At 34.8% G+C, this 27379-nt stretch overlaps 1 protein-coding gene across 1 annotated transcript in view; it reads left to right on the forward strand.

The window, feature by feature from the left end:
- Nucleotides 1-27379, forward strand: part of LOC128221732 (chitin synthase chs-1-like) — a 42923-nt gene that overhangs the window by 9276 nt on the left and 6268 nt on the right. Inside the window, exons 4-24 of the mRNA XM_052930332.1 lie at nt 835-971; nt 1595-1744; nt 2574-2742; nt 4213-4337; nt 5442-5532; nt 5834-6030; nt 6834-7001; nt 7410-7560; nt 8090-8194; nt 8981-9096; nt 11047-11149; nt 11339-11539; nt 13659-13746; nt 14871-15044; nt 16759-16820; nt 17206-17312; nt 18208-18310; nt 19810-19883; nt 20289-20439; nt 23657-23710; nt 24481-24633. Of these exons, the coding sequence (XP_052786292.1) occupies nt 835-971; nt 1595-1744; nt 2574-2742; nt 4213-4337; nt 5442-5532; nt 5834-6030; nt 6834-7001; nt 7410-7560; nt 8090-8194; nt 8981-9096; nt 11047-11149; nt 11339-11539; nt 13659-13746; nt 14871-15044; nt 16759-16820; nt 17206-17312; nt 18208-18310; nt 19810-19883; nt 20289-20439; nt 23657-23710; nt 24481-24633 (2679 nt within the window). The remainder of the gene's footprint in view (nt 1-834; nt 972-1594; nt 1745-2573; nt 2743-4212; nt 4338-5441; nt 5533-5833; nt 6031-6833; nt 7002-7409; nt 7561-8089; nt 8195-8980; nt 9097-11046; nt 11150-11338; nt 11540-13658; nt 13747-14870; nt 15045-16758; nt 16821-17205; nt 17313-18207; nt 18311-19809; nt 19884-20288; nt 20440-23656; nt 23711-24480; nt 24634-27379) is intronic.

A 27379-nucleotide genomic window follows, 5' to 3' on the forward strand; every position in this document is an offset into this window, starting at 1 on the left:
CTTTCCAGCGAGAGCCCATGAAGGCAGAGTCTTATTTCAGATTACATGAAAATTTGTTTCTTTGCATTGTGTTTATATGTAGTTTGAATAAATAGGAAGCTTTATGTATAATTTGTGTGGTACCGTATTAGAGAGTGATCTCTTTTTTTCTTTTCTGCATTAACTACCATGCAAAAAGAAGCTAGCGGGTAAATTACAATGCTAATACAATATACTCACGCTACGTAGCATGTTACAATTGGTCACCGTTCTAATTATACGTAACTCACGCTTTGCGCTCATCAATAATTTCAATAATCCCGGTAGTGGGTGTAGCAACTATTAATTTACGTGTTTGTTTTACAGGGTATTTCGCGGTTAAATATTTGTTGTACATGGTATTTAACGTTTGTATATTTGTTTTATAGGGTATTTCACGGCTTACATAGCATGTACAACCTGTATGCAGAAATTCGGATTTTCCATACCGTTGGCCTTTGTCAGTTCACCAATGGCGTTTGCTCTGCTTTTCCCAAATGTACTTTGTGAAAAGATAGTCATTGCATCAGGCGAGTATTTCAGTATTATATGTTCGTTCACCGATTGCGTTTGCTATGTTATTCCTGAACGTTACATGTGGACAGATAGCCATTACAACATGCAATTAGGTGTAAGTTTACAAATGTTTTTGGTCCTTTTTATTTATATTAAATTAAAATTAATTAAACACATGTGTTTTCACAGATATTAAAAGGAAGAGAACACCTTCATCAAAATTTTATGGCTTGTAAAAAATAATAAACACGAAAAATATATTGATATAAAGTATCATATTTGATACTGATATTACCACAGCTAGTCAGTGTGCCTTAGATACAACGGAAAGGACATTTGCAATCGTTGCCTTGCTGTTACTGGTTGCTGCTCAAATATTATCCACTGGATATCTCATCATTAGGTCGCAGTCGGTTGTGATGTTGAAAGAAGACCAGGTATAGCCGTATTACTGTTTTGTGTGTGTGTGACATACTTGTCAACCTTTTGATCTAGTTTAGTTTACCTGAGAGTTTGGATTAGCGAATGCATTTTTAGAGAGATTTTGATTAAGATATGAGTTATATTTCGAAAATGAATTAGGCCACTATCATAACATGGGTGTACACTTGTGGCTTGCTATAATATTTTCTCTTACATATTTAGTATCTTAACTGCTACATCCATACTTAAATTGTTGCAGCTGTTCTGTACACCGACGAACAATTCAGTGCTTTTGGCTATTGCATGTACATTAAACTATACGTGACATACTAAGTGTTTTTACATTTTTTAACCTTTTTAGACACCGATTGACATAATTATATGCTTATAGAACACAAACCTTTAATCAGAGCAGGATCTTAGTAGAACTTAAAAAACCTTAAATCCGTAGAAACATCACAGACTAGTTTCCATATTCTCAACTTTGTGTTCAACTTAAAAACTGATTGAAATTCAATAACAAAAATATGACAATAAAATGAGTTCAACTTACGCCTAACATCTTTAACGAATCGTGCCCCAGTATCATAACAGTATACCTTGATACGAAATCTTCCATGTATTTTTATTATTGCAGCTATTTTGGACACCCATGTACAATTCTGCCTTACTGGAGCAATGGTTGATGCTGGTCAGAAAGAATGAATACCACGACGAAGATCATCAAAACCCCATTGAAAAGGCAAAGCAGTCAAAGATTTTTATTTGTACAACAATGTATAGAGAGGTAATGACATGAAAGTAGTTAATAAATCGCATTTAAATTGACCTTCATTTCGAAGAATTAGAGCGAAAAGGGTTTTATTGACGTCAATTAACGAAGTAGATATCACCGTCCACTCTTCGATTGGTTCTCATTTAAAATGTTGAAATTCTTAAATATTGTAACTCAATTAACAATTATTGTTTTTGTTCTTCTGTTGGACAAAGTTTATCAGCCATTCCTCTAATGCTTGAATACATTTCCGGAGAGAGATCTATTGCTAGCAAAGAAAACAACAACATCATAAGTGTAAAAACAGCTATTCCGGTTTGGTTGAGACGGCTCATTCAATTTACAAAATCATACTAATAAAACATTTAAAACTGCAATGACAAACCCAGTAGCCTACAAAGATTATTGCATGTATGACATGTTCTTGATATTTAAGATATGTAAGTAACACCGAATTATATGAACAGATAAAGAAGTTTAAATCCGAATTATTACTTTTACACCTAAATAATCAGGTTGTTTTGTTACATCTTATTATGCAGGCTGTTATTTTACACTCAAATATTAAGGTTACTCTTTCACACCGTAGTTTGCACGTTGCTCTTTTACACCTGAATATCCAGGCTGCTTTTTTACACCTAAATATTCAGGATACTCGTTTACACATTCATTTTATTCAGCCTGTTCATTCACACCTAACTATCCAGGTTACACTTTTACACATAAATATCCAGGCTGCCGTTTTACACCGAACTATCCAGGTTTCTCTTTTACACCTTAATATGCGTACTGCTTTATTCACCTAAGTATTCAAGCTGCTCTTTTACACCTAAATATGCAGGCTGATTATGAGATGAAACAGCTACTGGAGTCTATACAAAGACTTAATCTCGCACAAGCAAAAGGCAACCGGCACTTTGAGGCCCACGTTTTCTTTGACGGAGCTGTGAAGGACAGAAACCCAACGGAGTTTGTACTACAGCTGGTTTCACTTGCTGAAACAGTGCTAGGTTAGTGGTTCTTTTTAATATTAATACAATGCGAACTACAGGAACAAGCGCAGTAGCTATAAATGAAAATGTGGAGTGTAAATTGTCAGTGTATTGATCTACTAATATTGCCATAGGTTACCTTGATTCTTATATCAGTATTAATATGTTTTGCACATTTGAAAATCTGAATGTTTTTCCAAATGTATGCTTAATACATGGCCGAATAGCTTAATGTAGTACTGTGATCAATATTGTTTTTTTATGAAACGAATTAATACCGTGATTGCTACAAGTTTGTTGTTCAATTAATTGTATTTAGCCTCAACGTTTGTTAGCCGAATATAAGATGGAAAGCTGTGACTTAATAAGAATTAATGCAAGGTTTTGAAGCAGATAGTAATATTTTGGTAAACGAAACTCATTTAAATACAAAAAGATGGCCTTTGGCTAATATCGTTGTGTTATTAAGGTGACCTCCCGCTCCTCAGAGTCAATAACTGTGATTGGAATGGGATATTCCGAATTGAAATGGATAAATTAATTCCTTGTGGTTCCCGGGGTATAAAATGAACGAATCAGAAGCATTTTTCATTTCTGTTGCTGATTTCAACGTGTGAACATCAGAAGAGAAGTAACAACGTTGATTGAACATTGTACTGGAATGTAGATCTGGTACATGTTAGCCTCGGTGAAAAAGCAGTACACTATTGTAGAAGCCTAATATTAGCAGCAGTGGTTCAAGCAGTATCGTCTCCAGACAATAGGTAGTTGCATATATTGTACTAGACCGCATACCGGATACATGAGTAGCCAAACGTGTGCATAAACATTGTATTGCAAACATTTCAGTCCTTTGTAGGAACAGTCTGCCGATAAATTTCATAAAAATAAATAAATACAATAAATAGAGATGTTTTATAACAACTTCCTTCCAATGATTAGTTTTGTCAATTATGTACTGTAAAACAATTAAAAAATTAAAATAATCCCCTGGGGAATTTTTTTTTGCGTTTGTATTATATGAACTACAAACGTGGTCAAAGTTACCCTACATCCAGACTTTTTTTTTAAATTTACACCCGTGGGTATTTGCGTTTAAATGCACATATTTTCCCCCGACGGTAAATCTCGTCATTTAAACGGCGTAAAAATTGTATAATAGTGTATAAACATTAGCAGTATATGATCTTCGACACCACCATTATCTCTAGATTATCGACGTAAATAGTGTAATATTCTCCAGACATACTACCTGAGTAGCATCGGTTATAATGTCTTGTCTCTGACCTGTTCAATAGTGTACCAGCATCTTCTTCAATACCAGATTCATATGGTGATTAGCATTATTAAATAAGCATTGGTTTCAAAACATCGGACAGAATAGTCCCAATGGTATTATATAAAACTCAATGAATTAGTGAGTAAAAGACTGTGCTATAGACGCTTTACACATGTAATTTGCTTTGATTTAAACCTTGTCGATTGTAGGTGTAGAAGCAGAATTCAGTACCAAAAACGCCACCCCGTACGGAATCTCATTTTCATGGAAACTAAAAGCTGCAGACAGCGGGAAAGGAATGGTGTTCCGAATCCACCTTAAAGATAATCTAAAGGTTAATGTTTTGTTTGTTAAGCTTTGATTATAGTATGCAGTAATCTTTACTTAAATATATAATTTGTAGTATAATCATATTCAATATATTGTTACAAATATGCTGTAAGAGGAAAAGTGTTTGGTGCTAAATAATGTAGTGGTGTTCATAAATTGGTAGTGGCAAATTCATACATACCCAATTACTTTCCATTTACTGATATCGTTGTTAATGTTGTGTATTGTCTTGAATGCTTCTTAGTCTAAAAGTTACACTCAACCATTAAACTTTCCTATATGTTTCTGTGTAATAAAAGACATATTTGACTAATTTTTAAGCTATTTTTGAATAAATGGAGACTACGATGACCATCAATTCAAAACATAACCTACATTTTAAGCCAATTAAAAGAGTGATCATATGACTCATGGGAAAAATAGCCTACTTAAAAATACACATTGTTCGACTTAAAATTATATACCTGAAATAGCCTTCACTTTGAATGAAGTCAATGTTTTCATCTCTAAAAGTTCAAAGGTACATGAGGCAAGGATATAATGTTTAGACATTGGAAAAACACAGTTTATCCTTCATGTTAACATATGTAAACGTTTGACATTGAACAACATTCTTTTTCTATAGATATATTTGGCCAATAGGAAAGTAGCTATGACGGTTTTCTAATGTCATTCTAGAATGCATGTCCATATTGTCTCTATAGCAATACATATGTATCAATATAAGAACTTTTCGAAAAATGATGACTGATACATTGTTTATCATATAGTTTAGTTACTTATTGTTTATCATATAGTTTAGTTACCTATTGTTTATCATATAGTTTAGTTACTTATTGTTTATCATATAGTTTAGTTACTTATTGTTTATCATATAGTTTAGTTACTTATTGTTTACCATATAGTTTAGTTACTTATTGTTTATCATATAGTTTAGTTACTTATTGTTTATCATATAGTTTAGTTACTTACCCCTGTAGTTACTATTAAGCCATTATGCTTATCTCGTATCGCTACATTTTAAGGGGTGAAAGCCGAAAGGTTCTATGTGAAATTACATTCAGAAGCAGATAGAATATATTCACTTTAATCTTCGATTTTTTTCAAGGTCAAGAACAAGAAAAGGTGGAGTCAGGTGATGTACATGTCATATGTGCTCGACTTTCTCCTTAAACAAGACGAAAATGGTAAGCGAGAGGGTGAAAGTGGTCAAATGGTTAAGTTAAGGTGTCCGTCTTTCACCCAAGAGTGTATGGGTTTGAACACCACTAGGGGAATGTTCCTTTGGCCTCTAAAAATGAAATAATTTCTGATTTCTACCAATTCGAGAGTGATTCAAACCAGCTTATAAAATAGAAATGGTGAAACACATATGATATGGGAATAGCTTATACACCAATAATACAAAACACTATCTATTTAATTCATAATTTGTATATTCTTATTAGTATAATCACTGTTTTCTGTCAATTGTCATGGTAATGCTTTACTTTTGTAAAGCATCGGAAGAAGACTGTTTTGTCCTCACAACTGATGCAGACGTGCAGTTCACACCTGACTCTGTTGAAGCCCTTCTTGACCTCATGACCCGAGATAACACAGTCGGAGCGGTGTGTGCCAGAACCCATCCCCTTGGGAGCGGTCCACTAGTGTGGTACCAAGTTTTCGAGTACGCGATCGGTCACTGGTTTCAGAAGGTAATTATATTTCACGTGTAGGGCAAACAATACACCATTGGGAGCGGTTGTCATGTCTGGTATCAAATTTTTCTTAGTACCACTAATTGCTGGTTTTAAAGGCTGAGAATCCTACATATGCCCGTACTCACACCGGTACGAAGGGATTGAACTCAAGCTAAATTATGTAGTGCCGAATGACCAATATGATTTAATGACATGTGACATAAAATATATGCAAAACCTGCATTGTTTTCAGCTTTAGACAGGTCACTCCTAACAACGGTCTATCACAAATAATTATGAAATATAGTATTCTAAGAATGTCAAAGCATCTCGAAAGGCTTAATCGAAATCGAAATCTGAACACAATGCGGGTTTCACATGAGTTCGGGGTCGCATGTCACCAAACCGTATATATCATACAACAATAAACGGAATAGCACGAGTTCAATCCCCTTTTGCACCTGTGCGTATACAAAGTCAAATAGTGCTTACAAGAGCTTATCTTTTCTCCGTCGGAAACGCCAACTCATGTGGTTCCAATTGTTTTAAAACGCAATAAACAACTGATTTCTAAAGACACTCGTTATACTTTGGTGTGCTGTTTTTCATATGTAGCCTATTTCTAGCTAGTCGATTTCTCAAAAATCATTTTGCAAAATTTGCGTTTTCACTTTAATATTGTTTCATATGGAAATTCTGCCTACTATTTTGTGACATACTGTATTATCTAACGTACGCTGGCCGAGATGATAAGAAGTATTTTGTTTATTTTGACACGAACTTACAAAATTTCTTCATCATTCAACACTATTTTTCAGGCGGCGGAACATGTTATTGGGTCAGTTCTCTGTTCACCAGGATGTTTCAGTGTGTACAGATGCCGAGCTATCAGGGATATCCTTCCTCAGTATGCAACGAATGTGGAACACGCATTCGACTTCCTCACCAAAGATATGGGGGAAGACAGATGGTTCTGTACCCTTCTGGTGAGTTAGGACATAGTGAGGTATACAGTATATAAATATTGACTGCCTTGAGGGTGACAGTGCGTATTGTCAATATGAGGTAAATACTGTCGACCGAGGCATTTTTAATTTAATGACGTCAGAGGGTAACAGTGCGGCAAAGGGTGATAGTGCGGGGTGATAGTCAAAAATATTGCCCTGGCGTTTTCAATATATGTTCTATAGAAGTGAGGTATAATAATTGAAGTTAACGTATATACAGTGCAATATGTGAAATTTCGTATATGACCATAGGTGAATATTTCTTTTTTTTAATTCTGTTCACGGGCAATAAAATTAGAATCCAAAAAAATATTTGGATTGGCCCCAAACTGTAACCAATAATTACTGTCATTACCCATAACGCTATTAGGAATATGTCCAATTCAGGTCCAAAGTGGCTGGCTGATTGAATATTGCGCCGCTTCAGAGAACAGTACGCATTGTCCGGAAGACTTCGACGAGTTCTTCAAACAGAGGCGTCGCTGGGTTGCGTCCACATTAGCAAACCTGATGCTTCTAATCAAGGAATGGAGCATCAGTGAGTCAGATCGAGCGATTAAAACATTATGGCCAAGCATATTTTTGTGTTATATTTTAGGTTGTCCGATTATGGCAATGTTTTTGCACACGCTTCCCGATTCTCGGGCTTATGTAAGTTTGGTTTGTGGTCACAAGTGGGTGTCTTCCGGGTACTCCGTTTTCCCCCAAAACACAAGATCACACTCTCGCGTTTGATCATGCCAACGAAAGAGATTATTATAATGTTGTTTTTCACAATCGTTGCAATAAAAATAAGTTTAAACTAATGTTTTTTGAAAAGATTTAAATGCAATATGTCACATGTGCATTTTATGATATGAAATAAAACAACGTATTGAGTTGTTGTTTTAAACTAAATTACTGACAAATTAGCTTTAAAATAATATTTCCAGGTTACACATTATGTGTACCATACGATTTCATTTCTGAGGATAATAATCATGCGTAATAAGTTGAGATATAGATATGAGAAATTATTAAAAAAAGCTTAGTCGCTGGCTTTCAGCTTAACCCATTTATGTTTTCAGTCTCAAAGTTGAACCCCCGTGTGTCCATCATTTTCCTAGTGTATCAGATGATCATATTGAGTGCCACTCTTATAAGTCCAAGCTCAGTTATCCTGGTAGTAACCGGTACGTTATATATATATATGTGTGTGTGTGTGTGTGTGTGTGTGTGCGTGTGTGCGTGTGTGCGTGCGTGCGTGCGTGCGTGCGTGCATGCGTGCGTGCGTGCGTATGTGTGTCAGTAAACAGCTTGTAGCATTATTAATTATACATGTTTTATTCCAAGGTCGTTTTTCGTCATGTGTGCCGTACATAAACATTTTTGAAGATAAATTCGAACCCCGTTAGATCGAACTCGCTTGGCTCGATTTCCTCGTTGGCTGTAACTGGATGGCTCCAATTATTTCCGCCGGTCCCTCGGAGTTCGAGCCAACAGGGTTCGACTATATATTAGAACACGTGTGAGGTTGAGTGATCATAAATTAGTTTAAACCCAATGAACATCTGTTTCGGTGACCATTGCATGGTGGTCAACCACACGTGTACTACTTAAGATATTCTTATGTACATTAAGTATTGTGAAGTCGTGTGTCTCTCGTTTAGTGTCTGAACGGCCTTAACCTTAACAAGGGTTTCGTTAGTTAAGCTACCGGGATTCACCGTAATTTAATCTATATTGTTAACAAATGTTGTGATGATGAACATGGGTCGGTATATATGGCTATAATTGCGCGAGATAATTTGAAAATAACACCCTTGAATAATGGACCACACAATTCAGTACAATCTGCATCAAACTTACAAATGTATACACGTCGTTTTTCAGTAACTGCTGTAATACTCTTGCACAAAATGTTAACCATTACCACATATAAGCTTATTTTACAAGCACAACTCTTTATTTGTATACAGGTGGCCTCAAATACTCTTGGAATATCGGCGTTACGACCAGCGTTGTGCTACAAGTACTTGTTACCGTGGGATACGCAGCTACGTGCCTGTTTACGTCATCAAAGACGCAGCTAAACGTTAGTTAGATCATTTATGTTTGTATACATGACTCATTTAAATTGATTAAATAACAGTAAATTTAGAACGTTAGCCAGTATTCAACCGCGCCTATTCTGGATCCGATATAAATTGCTGAACCACCTTTGAATAAGAACTAATTTTGAATGACTTGATCGTACCTTTTAAGAGCTAGCACTGTTGCTCCGGCTTGATTCATTCGTTTGCAGGTGATGTTTGTATCCGGTCTTTGAGTACTTGAAAATACTTTATAAGTTTATATGTTATTTTTCCTTTATTCTTCATTGTTTTCAAGTTGATACTGGCTCTGATGAGGCTTATATTTTTTTAATATTGTAATTTTTGATAAAAGTTGGGACAAGTGTGAGGTTATGGCCATACATACTAGTTTAAGCTCCAAGTATAATCGTGTTCCATTGATCTTGTGTGTCCCTGGCCGTTCCAAGGCGGTAATCCTATCATTTGGATCTGTTTGTATTTGTGTATGTGGTGTTTATACGTTTGTATCTGTAGTTCATTGTCGTTTGGGCCAATGCTTTTTGTCTCTAAACAGGGTTTATTTAAGGAATGAATTGCGAGGTTGATGTCATTATCGGGGTATGAACGCAATTGGGCTGGTCAAAGTGTGTGGAGTCCGAAGGATTCCACGCGTACTTTGACCAGCCCAATTGCGTTCATATCCCCGATAATGACATCAAACCCGCAATTCATTACTTATATTTACACTCATAGTTCATTATTTCATTCAATAATTGTTATGAAAATACTTAATTTCATTTAAAAAAAAAACTTTCAGTAACCCTTTCCTACCCATTCTGTAAATAGAACGAACCGACTGTAACCGAAAGCATTTTTTCAAATGCCGTCACAATATCGCGGGAAAAGATCAACAACTTGAAATCACTTTTAAACGTAAAGTTCAAACAGTTATGGCAACTATACATTTAAAATTTAAAAAATGAACACTTTTTAAAATGTTGATTTATACTTTAAGGGTCCTTCTGACACAATACAAACAATACCAAGATAAATATTTTTCATGTAAATTGTTATGCAATGAATTGCGATCCGAACATATCCGAAGATGTTGCGTTCATCGATTGATGGAATTAAAGGAATGGAAGTTGAGTTGTAAATATTTTCAAATGTTCGACCACTGGGCTTGTCACTGTAGTTTTCGTTGAATTATTGATTCACAAACGCTGTTGCACTAACGCATAAGCTATTGAACGATGCAATTGTCTCATATTTAGTTGTCAGGGGCCGTATTCAATAAGCATCTTAGAAACATTTTTTATCTAAGTGAAAAATTGTCATTTTTTCTAATTTAGTTTTTTTAGAAAATGGACAATGTTTATCCACCAAAAATACGGAAATAAGCAAGAAAATGGTCTTAACAATATATGCATATGAATAAATATGTTGAAAAGTAGAGGGTATTTAAAATAATTCTTGTCAAAAATTACAAATTTTTCACTAAGATGAAAATATTCACTAAGATACTTGAATACGGCCCCTGTTCTGCTTTTACAAAGGGCATTAGCAATTTTCGGTACACTCAAGACTTAAGGTGCACTCAATATATGTGTTAAGCACCGTTCATGTCATTTTCAGGTTGTTGTATAGCTGTTATCATTTATATACGCTGTGATAATGTCAGTTGTGATAATCGGTACTTGTGGTCAAACGCCTAAATACTAAAGCAACTGCCAATTCCTATCTAGAACACGCATCATATATACCACGTTCCGGTCATGTCATTTTCAGGTGAAGCTGTTAACATTTCTATACGCTGTGATCATGTCAGCTATGCATGTCGGTGGGTCAGATCCTACTGCGTTTCAAGCAGGTCTTAGGCTCGGTAATGCAAACGGCGAAATACAAATCAGGAAAGGCCATCTATTACACACAGCATATAAGTATGTACAATCTCATTACGTTATTTTCAGGTTGCAAAACTTTTAACATTCCTGTACGCTGTGATCATGTCGGCTGTAATGGTCGGTGCTGCAGTTCAGATTGCAAAAGACTTTAGCAAAGACAGTGACACTGGTATGATATCATTTATTATTGACGTTTTATTTGTAAAATCTACATGTAAATGTTTTGTATATACAAAAATCACAACATGGGTGTGTCTGTAAAAAGGCTCAAAGATGACTCTGCGCAATTTAATATCGATAAACTTAATATATATCTGTATCTGCATGCTACTTCTGAGCTTACTGTTTTTCTTTTCAGTTATCAATAAAGCAAGCTTCCCCATATCAATTACAACTCTTTACCTCGGGATAATGGTTGGCATATTTTTCATCACTGGAATCTTACATCTTTGGGAGTTTGTCTATCTACTCCATGGCGTCTGGTTTTTCCTCTGTATCCCGGCTGGCTATCTCGTCTTAATGATCTACAGCATCAGTAACATCACCGATCGATCTTGGGGTACGTATATGTTATGTGCATGTTTAATACTTATATATGCAAACTGACCTGGATGTATAGGACGACACTGACCTGGATGAAAAAGACGGATTTCTTTAAACTGAATATAAGCACTCCCACTTGGCCCGAATTTTCCGAGGCTCTGGATGTTTCGTCGCTACCTTTGGGTTCGAGCCAACGGGGTTCGACTGTACAGTCAAACCTGGTTCAACGGTCACCTGCTTTAAAAGGCCACCTGCCTTATCGGGCCACTCCAAATTCCTCAAGTATGTCTTACTATATAAAGTACTTGCATTAAGGGGCCAACTGTCTAACTGTAGAAAACACCTTTATATGTACGGGTTGCGGGCTCACGTAAAACTCCAAGTGAACACCTGGTTCACTGATCATTCATAGACGGTACCCTATACATAAATAATATATTTTATTATTATACCTCACTTCTATGGAACATATAGTAAAAACGCCAGGGCAATATTTTCGTCCATCACCCTGCACTATCACCCTCTGCCGCACTGTTACCCTCTGACGTCATGAAATTGAAAAAACGCTACAAATACGCCGCCATGTTGGATTTGTATGTGAAAAATTATGATTTATATAAAACTGGCATTGCAACCTTAAAAGGCACTTATTATAAAACCTCACTTCTATAGAACATATGAAATTGGCAATACGGTACGAATACGGGATTTATTGATAGTATTTTACTTAAAGTCTGTATTGTCTGAGCGCTTTGTTTACCAGCCGACAATTCTTGGCAATGGAAGCAAGATTCGCAGCTGTCAGTGAATATGGTATTTTAGTCGCCTCGATAGACGGTATTTACCTCAGGTTGACAATATGCACTGTCACCCTCAAGGCAGTCAATATTTATATGATACGTCAGGCAACTGTGTTTGTTGTATTGTGTGTTGTGTGTGTCTGTTAAATCTTGATCCTTGTGCATTTTAACTGGATTATAGTTAAAAATACGTCTACTGGGCATGCGCAAAGACTCCCATAAGAATATAAGTATCTATCATGTGTGTCTGGTACGGATCGAAAAATCCGACCCGAGGGCACGCGCGTAAGCCGGTAACGAGGCTTGCCGAGTTACCGGCCACGCAGCGTGCCCGAGGGTCGGATTTTTCGATCCGGACTGGAAAACATGATTGATATTTTTTCTTGCATATCTAAATTATCAATTTGTGGAAAAAATGACGTTGAAAACGAACTTTTGTACAATTACAACAAAAAGCGCGTGCGACGTTGTTTACCGACGTCATAGAGCGCAGTAATTTTGAATAACTAAAATTAGCGTATTTTAACGATTATTTATGTTCAATTTTAATTAAAAGTCTTGCAAACATATATACTTGATTGTGCTTTATTGAAATGGCATAATATTTTGTTCATAAACCATACAAAAAATGAAATAAGAAGTGGCGCCTTGTTGCGCGTGACTCATCTTACATGGGGTTTGTAAGATGGTTTTTCCAGCACTGGTCACATGACCGGAAACACACGTCCGGTATGCAAGAAAAAAATACGTCTACTAGGCTTGCGCAAAAGACTCCCATAAGAAAGAGAACATACAACATATTATAAGAATGAAACAATCTGGTCAAAATCGGTCATGTTGCACATACGGATTAGGTAAAAACTGAAATTTAAGTATTAAATGTAACAAAAACGGCTAAGCTAGAATGTGTGGGCGAAATGATGAATTGGAAAATCACTAACTATATCCGTACAATACATCACCCGCTAATGTTTTATTATGCAATAAATATCAAGTTGTAAATAGTGAACTTACACATACTTATCTCAGACTATCTCTCGAGATTCAAGGTCCCGGGTTTCTTTGTTACATTAACAACTTTTTCTTTCTTGGATCGCTTTATCACATAAGCATCATGTGATCCTTTTTAATATGTCGAACATCAGACAGTTGCATTTTGGTAATTATTTCTATACTTTCTACGTAAAATGATATATTTCTTTACAAATGAGAATAGTTTAAGAGACTAGCCACTAATTTTAAGCATTATCTTAAGTAATTGAAATTGAACTGATCTGTGCTATATTTTGTGCGTTAGCTGTCTTTTAATAATGTTTTATGTTTTAAAATATGTAGGTACTCGAGAGGTAAAAACACACTCGGTCCGGGAAGTTAACAAAAGCTGGCAAGATTCACTGACTAAGGCATTCAAATCCTTTTTCTTGTAAGTACACAACAAAAACATAATGTGTTGCAATGCAGCACGTATATAAAAATGTATCATTTTAACAACGCCATTTTGCTGTTTTGATAGTTAAGAATTGTAATGAAAATTAAGCTCTGTAAAGGCAAACAGTAAACTATTTATTAGCTCGTATATTATATAACATAAACGCTAAATTATCGACCTGGGACGTATAGAAAACTGGAGTGGTTTTCAATATTCAACTGTAGTACATCATTGCCTTCATTCACTCTTTCGGTCAGTTATTAATAAAAAGTAATCCAGTAAGTAATATCGTTCTTAGATCCAATTAAGACAAATATTGAATAGCAGCCCTGTTCTTAAGCTATCAAAGTACGTAAAGAAATCACAGGCCATTAGTATTTGAACCGCGAAAAACATAAATGGGTCTTCTATATACATGTAATATGTAAGTCGTTTTTTTTTATAAAAAGAACACTTTTTGTTTTTTCGATTTAAGCATCGACAGGCAGAAATAGATATTTTGAAAAATTTGACGTCATCGGAAAAATGACGTCATAGTTTTCTGTTACTTAAATAAAATAGTGACGTGTTGTCAAGGTCAATGCTACTTCAAATATAGTTAACGCTTTCTTTTTATTGTGAATCGCAAGCATGTACTTGGTGGATTTCTAAAATCTGACCATTCAACCAGACCCATTGTTCAATTCCAGGCCTGGGTGCATTTGGGGTTGGTTTGTGGTCACCAAGCCCACAATGTTTAGAAAATTAAGCCCGCTCTCACAATCCAATCAAACGTCGGCGCGCACAGGACTGATACCCAATTCCAACGACGTCATTTCCGAATTACAAAATGGCGCAATTTTCTGAAAATCTATAAATGTTATTTTACATCCTTTTAGGCATATAACATAAAGAGGAAAACGATGTTTGTTTCAGTGTAAGATCGCAATATATTTCAACTCGTAAACACCGAAAGTAAATATTTCACTCGTGGCTACGCAATTAGTAAAATATAGCTTTTGGTGCTTACTCGGTGAAATATATAGCGAACTACACTAAAAAAAACAATGTTATATTTGGGGATTCAGAAATAACCCTATTCAAGAATGTATACAACAACCAATGTTCTTTTTTTGCAGCTGCTGCTTTAAAAAGCAATTAACTTCTGCAACATCAAGCACACAAACTGAGCTTCCACAAACAAAGACGACAACAATGCGAACAATGTCATTGGGTCGACAAACCACGACACAGGAATCCCAGTCAATGGTAGACGAAGAGCAGCCCACATCTCTCAAGATCTCTGATTTTAGGTACGAGGTATATACTAAGTAAATACTTAGACACGTTAAAAATGTATGGGAAAGAAGATAAATTGAGTAATCACCTGCTATTTGATACCCAAATCGATCTCGATGCTGAGCTGGATGTTCCTAGGCGGTATCTCATACATTTATTAATACAGATATTTGAATGCATAATGTTCTCTTCGTGTTTGTTTGTTTTGTGCCGTAGTGTGTATCTCGATCAGTAATTGCTTGGCCTTCAATCTTGGGTCTATAAACATGGTTATCGTTGACGTTTTGGCTACTTGGCTTGTCTCGTAGTTCCTATTGTATTATGAGTAGTGTTTGAAAATCGGACTCCATTTGTTATCGATAATCGAATCGAATCGGACCAAGCATTTCGATTTACAATCGGACAATAATCGAAAGTTCATAATATCAGTAAGGAATACATTCTTTATACATAGTATAGTCATGATCATTGAAATGGTTAAACCTGGAATCAGTACGTGTGATGCTATAGTTATGCTTTTTGCAAACAGTATGTACATTTCGGTCTTTAATAACTTAACTTAAGTTTTAAACTTCAAATGAATTCAACGAGAATTGACCGGAAGGAAAAATTGACATTTACTGGACTTTAATCAGAAACCAAAAAAAAACAATACGTAGTTACCGGAAGTAACATTAGCGACATCGATTTTGTACAACCACTATCGATTGTCGCCGACATAGCATTGTCAGCGACGATTTATCGACTGTACTCGATAATCGTTTCATCACTAATTGTGTACTTATTGTTTTTTTTGGTTAAAATCGTTCGTTATTCATGTTGTTGGATATTTTACAACACATTTTTATAGTTGTGATTTGTTAAGGGCTTTATCAGTATTAAAACATGGTAACTGCTAGTTACTTTTGTCATTTTAATTTGGAACTATTTATATGGCGCATCGTTGACATTCTACTCTGAGTACTTTGGCTGTCAAACAATCGGTTCAGAAAGTGGAACTAAATTGGTAATAAAAACACCGTTTTAAGCATGTGATAAAAAGATCTGACACCCGTTGTCATTTAATACAAGAATTTTATTAAACTCGTCCATGAAATTGAAATGCATCATGAGAGTTAAAATTACATATTGATCTATAAATGCTGTGAAACGGCTATTTCTTATTTCAATAATCCCCAACTGGCTCGCTTACTAACAAATTTCATAAACTCGTTTAATAAAATATTGTATTAAATGACAACTCGTGTCAGATCCTATATGTTTTATGAGTGTGTTCTTGTTTTGATACAATGTTTGTTTAAACAGTGATTCTCTTTATCGTCTGCTCGGTGGTATCGGTGCATTGCAATAAATGCATGTACTGTAGCACGTATGGTGAAACACCTAATATACAGATATATGAAGAGAGTGAGAGTGGTCTAGTGGTATAGGTGTCCGCCTCTCTCCCGAGAGGTTATGGGTTCGATCCACAAGAGGGGTACCTTCTCATGGCCTCTCGAAATAGACACCAGTACTTGTTTCTGCCCAGGCAACGTACTCGAGCGTGATTCTATAAGCTGTCAGTTTTCGTCACAATCTAGCTAAAAGAAATGAGTATAAACTATACAGATGCTGTTGTTTTAAATTTGATTAGCTGTATATCCCCTTCTTGTGACTGCTCCACTGAAACATAAAAACTTTGAAAACGTTTAGCTTACAAAACTACAACAGTTATTGACATACTTATAGGAAATCTGTGAGGTTTGATATGGGTATCGTTGGCGATTTGAACGAAGAAACGAACGTAGCCGGTAAGATTCAAAATATATTTTTTCGAGTTTAACGAGTGTAGCATAAACTATCGAGATGTTTATAAAACTAGTGTTATTGAATAGTTTTTCTATGAAATGTTTCATGCATATCAATAATTTACATTGTTTAGTACAAAGATTGGCTTTTCAATTATCTGAGCATTTGATATACGCTTCAAGGTTAAAAAGAAGTTAAGACAAGCTGCCATGTTTTAATCAACCTTTTCTTTTTTTAAGTTTGTCAGTGGTTTCATCTTCCATTAAATGAGCTTTTTGTGATTATAAACGTCTGTTAGGAATATTTAAACGCAGTTTTTGAAAACTTTGAGGAGGAACGAAAGGTTAAGTCAGCAAGCCCTATTTTCGTATTATTTTTGTTGTTTAGGAAATCTCAATGCAGTTTTTGACGACAACAGCGACGACGAGGAAGGTACTGAAAACAAAGTACGGACAGTCGAGGAATGGCTTCCCAAAGAATCAAGGGACACTCCAGTTAGTTGATATAATTAAGATTAACGTAACCTTAACATGTTTTATTTATATGATGTGTTTGGGGTAGTTTCGAAAAGGTACCCAAGAGTACAAGTGCGAAACCATGTAACAGGGCATGCTCAAAGGATATTATCTCAGAGATCCTATCAATAAAACACATCAGTGATCGTATTCATGCTCGTTTTAAACTCCTTTTAGGTATGAAGTATCCGATGTACAAATAAGCTTCTATTTCGTCAAGCCATTGTCAATAATGTTAAACGTTTAATCATGTTTAAAGTGACACTCTTATTCAAAATCAATACATATACATGTATAACAAACATAAATTTTGAGTGATAAACCTTTAACTTTATACTAAATAATGCATTTATGGAATATATTATTAACTGATAACAAGATTGTAACCGTGTATTAAATAGCTGAAAACGCAAAAATATAAAATGATTGGTGAATACTAAAAGATTTACTGTGGTCTAGTTTGATAAGGTAGAAATACTGTGTTTTCTGCACCGATCTTTCAAATTTAATTTGGTGTTCTTCATAAGAGCCATTGTTTTCCATATCTATTCATCATTTTTCGTATTAAAAAAAAATTGTGGTAAATGTTATTTGGGAATAAGAGTGCATCTTTAATTTTGATGCAAGTCGACCCCATATAATTTTGCAATCATTGAAAGTGGGTTACTTACTGACTATTAGATATGTTAAATCAATGACCGATCAATCAAGAATTTGATACAGGCATACTAACAACCATATAAATATACATCGGATACATTAACTTGTCACTTGTTCTGTTTTAATTTGAGAGCTTTTTAATTCTTATATTGTTTGATTCAATTGCGAAATACTTTTTACATATTCAAATGTAAGAGGTCATCAACTTTTATAGGGGCAACATGAGTTGGTAAAGAGATTTAAGGAGCATGGATTCGAAAATACTATTTTCATCAGCAGAATGACTGAAAAGGAATTAAAAGATGTAGGTGTGAAAAGTAAGTATTGCTTTCTAAGTTCCAACTACTAGTGTTCTAATTATGATTAACCATTTCTTTCTGATGTAGTTCAGTTTCAGTTTTATTTTACACTCAACACATACAATATGTGAAAAGAGGTAAATACTTGTAAAACACATAACATTTGTAATACAAATCAGATATATAATGTTCAAACAGGCTGTAACGTTTCTGATTACTACTAACACATTTAAAAAGTACAGATTGAAAATTGATTAACAAGGTATAGAAGTAAATAATTTCTGGTCCCCCTAATTATTTATCCCATAAATGCGTACAAACTCACACAGAACAGAACAGAACAGAACATTTATTTCCAAGAAGGTCATAGACCCATCTGGCAAAACATGTACATATACAATGGCGACAAAAGCAGCAATATACAATAAACACACATTTATGAAATAGAATTGATATAAATAAATAATATAAATAAATACATAATTATACACGTATAGAGAGGTGCACTAACACTACGTACTTCTTAACAAACAAATTAACGACGATTGCAACAAACCTATACACATTAAATGGAATACAACGTAGTATTTCTTAATTCAAATGCTTGAAAAATATAAACACTTACATTTTTCAAAATAGCTTCATTTTCGATATTAAAGAGTTCCATAAATTTATACATACTGGGACGTGACACATTACACGTACGCACCTATTGCCCATTATATAAAACAATAATATGGTTTTGTTTGACAAAATGTGTATTGATATTATAATTACTGTTAACCATTCAAATTATTTAAATGTGCAATCCAGCGAACTCATAACCTGGCCCAAAATTCTCGAAATTTCTTTAGTCTAACATGTTTGAATATCTTATTTCATGTAGGCAAATTACTTATTAGACTTGTTCGTATCAACCAAAACATTGTGTTTTATGATTATCCGTTAAAATGCTCTCAATTGTGTTTTTTTCAATGTACATTTTTCTTAGTATCACATTATTGCCAAAAAAGATGAATACTTTTTAAAACATTTTCATTATAAAATTTAAACATATTTTGACTTAAGTGTATAATTTGGAATTGCTATATTTCTTGAAAAAAACTAATTCTCTGAAATGGTGTTTTCATTTTTCAAAAAGGTTCAATATTTTTATTGCAGAATATACACTTAATATAACACTTTGTACCAGTGGAATAAAACAGTTAAGGAAATTGTTGAATTTAAGGAAAAGGTACAATTTTAACTTAAGATGCTGTAATTTTGCCCCGTCTTGAATAAACTGGTCAAGAAATCTACATTTAAACGTAGGAAGATTACTCATAATAACATTTACATAATTATTTTTACCCAACATGAGCTATTCACTTTAATTAATAAATCGGGGTATAATATGTCTTTGGTGAATTAACATTTTTAGTGATTTTAACCACAATTTGACAGACTTTTCCTTAATGAAATATGCCGTGTTCACCATACACAGCTAACACAGTTAATAACATAATCCCTTTTTCCAGGTGCAGGCTTGAAAAGTTTTTTTATGGAAAATATCAAGCGCCTTCCAGATTATGAAATTCAAGCCTTTGTACCGGTGAGTTATTTTTCTTGTACACGTGACCACTTTTAACCAATCGGACAGCGTCATTTATGGGGGCAGTGAAGTATTTAGACAATATCTTCTTAATACAAAAGATCTACACGCATAGATGTAAAGGTACAAATATATTTTGTTTAAAAAACAAAACAAAACAAAAACAAAAAACAAGAGCAATAAAACATCCTTGAACATAAAAGCAATAAATAATTTTTCATAAAATCATATTGCGATTTGGGTGATAGATTGTAAATGAATGCAACATATATTAAACCTAATTCGACATTTTGCATTTCTTTCATTTCCTTCGGACTCCACCCATTTTGAACAGCCCCATTGCATACCATACCCCAATAAAATGCAAAAAGTCGAATTTTAATCCTTAATTAAATTGCATTTTAGAAAACAGTTGATGAGTGGCTGGACAACATAGGCTTGGGGATATACAAGGAGAACTTCAAGAAGGAACAGATTAGAATTGCAAAAGATATGGAGGTATTGAAGTCCTTCTCAAGGAGCGATATCGAGCGCGACCTTAATATAAAAAAGATTGGTAGGATGTTTCTTTATTCCATACCCGTTAAATTTCCGTCTAAACTAGTACATGATATAAACATATGATATGGACACCGGACCGAATTTTCGTATAATACGCTGTGTTTTCCGAGTCCGTAATATGCTGAAGCCTAGTGCGCATTGGCAAATCGACTTGCGCAATATAACGCGAAAGAAATAGATAGTTTGTAGTCGATTGTTAACGTTCGTTTTAAAGATAACTATTCTTATATTTCAAAAAAAAAAAAAATACATTAAAGATATGACATAAAGGGAATACTATGATAGTCGGTTGATATGTAGGGTTTCCACAAACTCAGACCCAAATCGTTAGTGATTCTGGCCCCTGGACATGTTCTTTGTTTTCAAATTCCTGATTAAGTTGCTGTGACTAATATCGTTTAATTGCATCAGCCTATGTTATGCTCTGAAAAAAAATCGTCGTTACCCACTGCTGACCCATTCCGTTGTTCTGCATATATCACACATGGTTATTTCGCTCACATTTCGTCTGTTTAGGGTGTGTCAAATCCAGCCATTTCATTGGTGCGTCATGATTTGATGGGGATATTTTGGCCAATGATATCGCTCGTTTTAAAACGCTTCGGCATATTCGCCAAAATAGAGAATTATTTAATTTAGCTCGTGTAAAGTAAGTAGCATTGATATATATTGATGTTACATCCCCATTTAAGGCAGAAACAAGTAGCTGTTTGCAAGTGTTGTTTGGATCTCAAAGAATCGAAATGAATGCTGACTACGAAATAAAAACGTCCTGATCAAACGTTATCATTGTCAATATGCTGAGAAAAAGTCGTCTCAAAATGTTACACTATTCGAAGTATTTATTAATCTAAATGATTTGAATCATTGATAAATGATTGGTTTGATTATAGTGACTTACTCACTGATAGAGTGGCATTTACAACGGCTCTTGCTCTGTATTATATAGAAAAATGTAACATAATTATAAAATATGTATATTTAGATAGTTTTAAGTTGTTTATTCTACAACGAATGTAAAACAAGCTGTTGCGATATTATATTAAAACTCTCGTTGAGCCATTGATATTTTTTCTCGGATTGTCTCTAGTACATGGACATTTGAAATTATAGAGCGTAATCCCAATTACCTTTTATACCAATGATCCTGCATACCAACTTAACCAAGTTCATACAAATGTCTGTGAACCAAATCATAAACTCTCTTAAGTTTTTATTACGTATTGCGAGTCCTTACTTGTGTAGAGAAGGCTCATAAAAAGCTTGAATACAGCATACAGAAAGGGGCATTTCACCTACATGTTTATAATTATAAATCAAAATGTTTTGCCATAAAAATATTGGTTACATATGATTTATCCCCGGTAACTGTGAAAGCATAATTATTCAGCATTGCCCAATTTAATGATGATGGAGATCTCTTGAATAAAACATTACAACACTTTTCTCAGTTTGTGTTTTACCTGGAATGCATTTAACAGCAGCCTTAGAAATATATACTTCCAACCACTAGTCAAAATTTCTAATTCTAATATAGAAAATTTAAATATGCTAAATTACAGGCTCGACAATATAAAACACAGTTTTTTTTAAACAAATCCTCAAGTAAGACTACTTAGCCAAAAAAAAGTTTTACTTGGTTGTTTAATGTACCTTCAGGCTCGTGTAATTTTCGACAAGGGAAACATGTATTTCATTAATACATGTAAATATATATGCATTATGTTTCGTGGCCAGATGTTTTTTTTAGCTACAAATGATGAATGTTGACATGTTTTATCAGTGTATGTCCGAAAAAAGATAACATTACACACTAAGAAACACACTGCGTGCTTGCTCTATCGTAGTAGTTCCATCATAACCGCATCAAAATTGCTTGTCAGTAAGTCCTTTGAAGTTTCAATTTTTAAGTGATTAATTTTGTCACAGTTTATTAGCTGGTACTACAATCAAATTCATTTGAGCTCTTGATGTGTACTTAAAATGATAGAATATAACTCATTTTCGAAAATCAAAAGAAATGAATTCGACTCTGTAAATAAAATGAAAACGACAAATAAATTACCTATGTTTATTGTTAACAGGTAAGTGTGACATTTCACTGTATTTCACGAATTTAACATATCGATTAATCGTTTAAGTGTCGTGGTTAATTATCCATTAACACCACTGAACTTTCAGCATCATTAATGTTCCTTGATAAAAAAGTAAAACATTATGAAGGACTCATCACATTTATTAACTTATTTTAACACATATGTGTTCCTCATAACATGATATAGATTGTTATACAATATAAACAGATATACAACAATAACATGATAGGTATAAACTTGAAACTAAGAAAGATAATATCATCAATTACACAGTTATGTTAATAATTTACTTTAAATTGAGTAGTAATACAATTATATGAACAATGAGGGTAGACTAACAACCAGACACACTGGATGCAGGATAATTATATGCTATGCAATGCTGAGAGATATTAAAATTATGAAGTTATATGTGATTAACTCGTTTCAATTTGGACAGTAGATTTTAATGTTGTGACGTATAAATGCTTCTAAAATAAACTGAAACAAATTAAGTTGAACTGCCTTGCATGCGATCAATACATTTCATCATACTAGGCCAAATTAGTATTTTCTTTTTAAATTAGTTTTGTGTAATCGCCATACATATTACAGACACAAACAAAGTGAAATTCGTCTTCTTAAACATCATAAAACGATTACTGTTCGATGATGAAGGCTAAAACGGTGGAATGTAGTGGATTTAACCCACTGGTGATAAATGCAGAGTTACGAAATTAGTCAGCCGTGGGTATCTGAAGATGTCACATTTCTCTTAACTTACCAAAACGTTGCATTACACGGTCAAAATTCTTCAGAATCTAAATTCAATGGACAGAATTTTCAGTACTATATTTTAAGACGTATATTTGCATTGCATGTAAAGAGAGGTGCATAACGCGTCGTTTGTGATTTGTTTTCTTTAAATGTGTTTTTGAAGGTTGGCTTATCCTCGCATAAACCAATATTCTCGTGTTACCGTACATGCCATTCTAAACTTGAACATTATACACGTACCTGAATAACGTAGTGCACAAAAAGAAGTCCACACGCACATGACCCCGTACAAGGAGGGTTTCGCAGCATCTCTGTGGTTACGTTCAACATATACTTATGACATAATGGTGTTTTCTTTAGGTCACATCAAAAGACTGCTGTACGCGATAAGCAAGCTGAGAAATCCAACAGAGGGTAAGATCCATTAATGTGCAATTTGTATCCTCGAGGGTTGTTACAAAATAGTAGTGCTTAATTAACGCGGTGTTTGACTTAACGCAACCTATCATGTTTTATACAAGGTTTAAATTCGTTTGTCTTTTCATTCGGTCTTCAGAAATAAAACGTATACGCTATATTGGGGCGGACCTCTTAAATAATTATTTTAATCTTTAAAAAGTATTAGATGGGATATTACCTTTGTGTATCGTGTATTCTAATAACCTTTAACAGATGCTTGTCTGATTAGTCAATAATGTCTCCTAATCTAATTATCCTATTGGTATTTACACATGTTTATGGCCAATTAACTTGTGAAATACCCGGACTTTACTGGCTAGTTGGAGGGCTTTTATACGATGTAGGTAAGCTTAAATATAAAAAAAACAAGTTCTTTTGGCTTTCAAAGATTGCGAAATATGTCATTTTCGTCCAATTTCAGTTAAAATTGAGAACACAAATACAAGCTGCAATGACTTAATGTACAACGTTATTTCGTTCATTCATTTTATATTGGTAAATTGTAGAATACGTGTACGGTTTGCATAATCCCATGAGTACAAAATACTTAGAGCTTTCAGAGAACTACCTTATATGAGGGCGGGATTCCTTAAATTTATTTAGTGTTTGTACATTTATTTCCAGTACATGAATGTCTTCCAAACAGCAATAAAATGGGGTCACCAGGCATCCCAAGGTCTCATATTTGGGTATCGCATACCTTAAATATAAGTTTTATATTACAGCCGAGATGAAACTAATTGAAGTTGGTGAAAGATTGAACAAACCGGTCCAAGTCAAACTCTCTAACAAGGATGGATTTGAGTTTTGGGACAATCTGAGAAACTTTTGTCTGATTCCACAGTCCACAGCGTATGGGTTGGAAAAGGACCTTAAAGGTAAACATTATTTTTGTCCTTAATGCAATTATAATACAAGTATACTCCCTAATCGTCAGAGTATTATGTTAACATTCGAGCTACGACAAGCGAAAATGAGTTTTATAGTTAATATGAAGTAAGCAAACAATATTATGTCACAGTTTTTCTTCGGTCTATAGACGGTCTGAATTTACTCTGACTTCCTGCAAAATTAACATAAATTAACAAAAAATAAATAATGAGTTCCATTGGTCATTATAAACTTAAACTAGAAACCCCATTGGTCGTTGTAATATAGGTCAAATAAAGGAGTATCGGAAACGAGCTCTTTAGATCTCTTTAAAAATATAATAATTTTATTCCCCCGCGAACGATTTTTCCAGAAAAGTAAGACAGATTATCTTTTAAAGGTAAACACAACGAGTAAAACGCTAAAATTAGTATACACATTGTTTTCGGATTTGATTGTTTTTGGTGTAAGACGGTCCTGCTTTGATTTTCCTTCTTTGGGTTGAGACTAACTTAACAAAAACGTCATTTCTGGTCGTGCTAAAGTGCTGACCAATAATGTGACGATTAAGAAATAGAGGGATACTGCTGACCAATTGATGACCATATGGATACAGATGGAAATTCTTACTAGTGTAATGATAGTAGTATGAATAGTCATTTCATTTTTCATTATGAATAATTAGTTTGTTTAATATTTATTTTATAATTATATTTTGTTAAAGTTGATATTTTTCTATTTCATAAGAGCGTTAAATTGCAAGCTACAAGCAAACTGGCTTACTACCTTCAATGGCGATCAAAATAAATCAAATGTTTAGTGTAAGACATATTTCCCCTTCACGCGGTAATTCAAACGTTAGCTGCGAGACCCATTTCCACTTCACGCGGTAATTCAAACGTTTACTGTGAGACCCATTTCCACTTCACGCGGGTAATTCAAACGTTTACTGTGAGACCCATTCCCACTTCACGCGGTATTTCAAACGTTGACTGTGAGACCCATTTCCACTTCACGCGGTATTTCAAACGTTGACTGTGAGACCCATTTCCACTTCACGCGGTAATTCAAACGTTTACTGTGAGACCCATTTCCACTTCACGCGGGTAATTCAAACGTTTACTGTGAGACCCATTCCCACTTCACGCGGTATTTCAAACGTTGACTGTGAGACCCATTTCCACTTCACGCGGTAATTCAAACGTTTACTGTGAGACCCATTTCCACTTCACGCGGTAATTCAAGCGTTTACTGTGAGACCCATTTCCACTTCACGCGGTAATTCAAACGTTTACTGTGAGACCCATTTCAACTTCACGCGGTAATTCAAACGTTTCCTGTGAGACCCATCTCAACTTCACGCGGTAATTCAAACGTTGACTGTCAGACCAATTTCCATTTCACTAGGTAATTCAAACGTTTACTGTGAGACCCATTTCCACATTACGTGGTAATTCAAACGTTGACTGTCAGACCAATTTCCATTTCACTAGGTAATTCAAACGTTTACTGTGAGACCCATTTCCACTTTACGTGGTAATTCAAACGTTTACTGTGAGACCCATTTCCATTTCACGCGGTAATTCAAACGTTTACTGTGAGACCCATTTCCACTTCACGCGGTAATTCAAGCGTTTACTGTGAGACCCATTTCAACTTCACGCGGTAATTCAAACGTTTACTGTGAGACCCATTTCCACTTTACGTGGTAATTCAAACGTTGACTGTCAGACCAATTTCCATTTCACTAGGTAATTCAAACGTTTACTGTGAGACCCATTTCCACTTTACGTGGTAATTCAAACGTTTACTGTCAGACCAATTTCCATTTCACGCGGTAATTCAAACGTTTACTGTGAGACCCATTTCCATTTCACGCGGTAATTCAAACGTTTCCTGTGAGACCCATTTCCACTTCACGCGGTAATTCAAACGTTTACTGTGAGACCCATTTCCATTTCACGTGGTAATTCAAACGTTTACTGTGAGACCCATTTCCACTTCACTCGGTAATTCAAACGTTTACAGTGAGACCCATTTCCATTTCACGCGGTAATTCAAACGTTTACTGTAAGACCCATTTCCGCTTCACGTGGTAATTCAAACGTTTACTGTGAGACCCATTTCCCCTTCACGTGGTTATTCAAGCGTTTACTGTGGGACCCATTTCCATTTCACGCGGTAATTCAAACGTTAGCTGTGAGACCCATTTCCACTTCACGCGGTAATTCAAACGTTAGCTGTGAGACCCATTTCCACTTCACGCGGTAATTCAAGCGTTTACTGTGAGACCCATTTCCACTTCACGCGGTAATTCAAACGTTAACTGTGAGACCCATTTCCACAGCAAGCAGTAATTCAAACGTTTACTAAACAACCCATTTCAATTTCACACAGTTATTCAATCGTCATCTGTAAGACAGAATACAAAATCATGCCGTGATTCAAACGTTGACTATTAAACCCACTTACATTTCACTCGGTAATTCAAACTTTAACTGTGGGACCCATTTCTACTTCATGCGGTAGTTAAACCGTTTACTGTATGACCCATTTCCACTACACTCGGCAATTCAAACGTTTACTTTACGACCTATTTCAATTTCAAACAGTTATTCGTATTCAATCGTTATCTGTAATACCCATTTCCATTTCACGCCGTAATTCAATCTTTAACTGTGAGACCCATTTCCATTTCATGATGTAATTTAAACGTTTAGTATGCGACCGATTTATAGTTCATGCCGTAATTCA

Source organism: Mya arenaria, chromosome 16, assembly GCF_026914265.1.
Source record: "Mya arenaria isolate MELC-2E11 chromosome 16, ASM2691426v1".
Taxonomy (NCBI): domain Eukaryota; kingdom Metazoa; phylum Mollusca; class Bivalvia; order Myida; family Myidae; genus Mya; species Mya arenaria.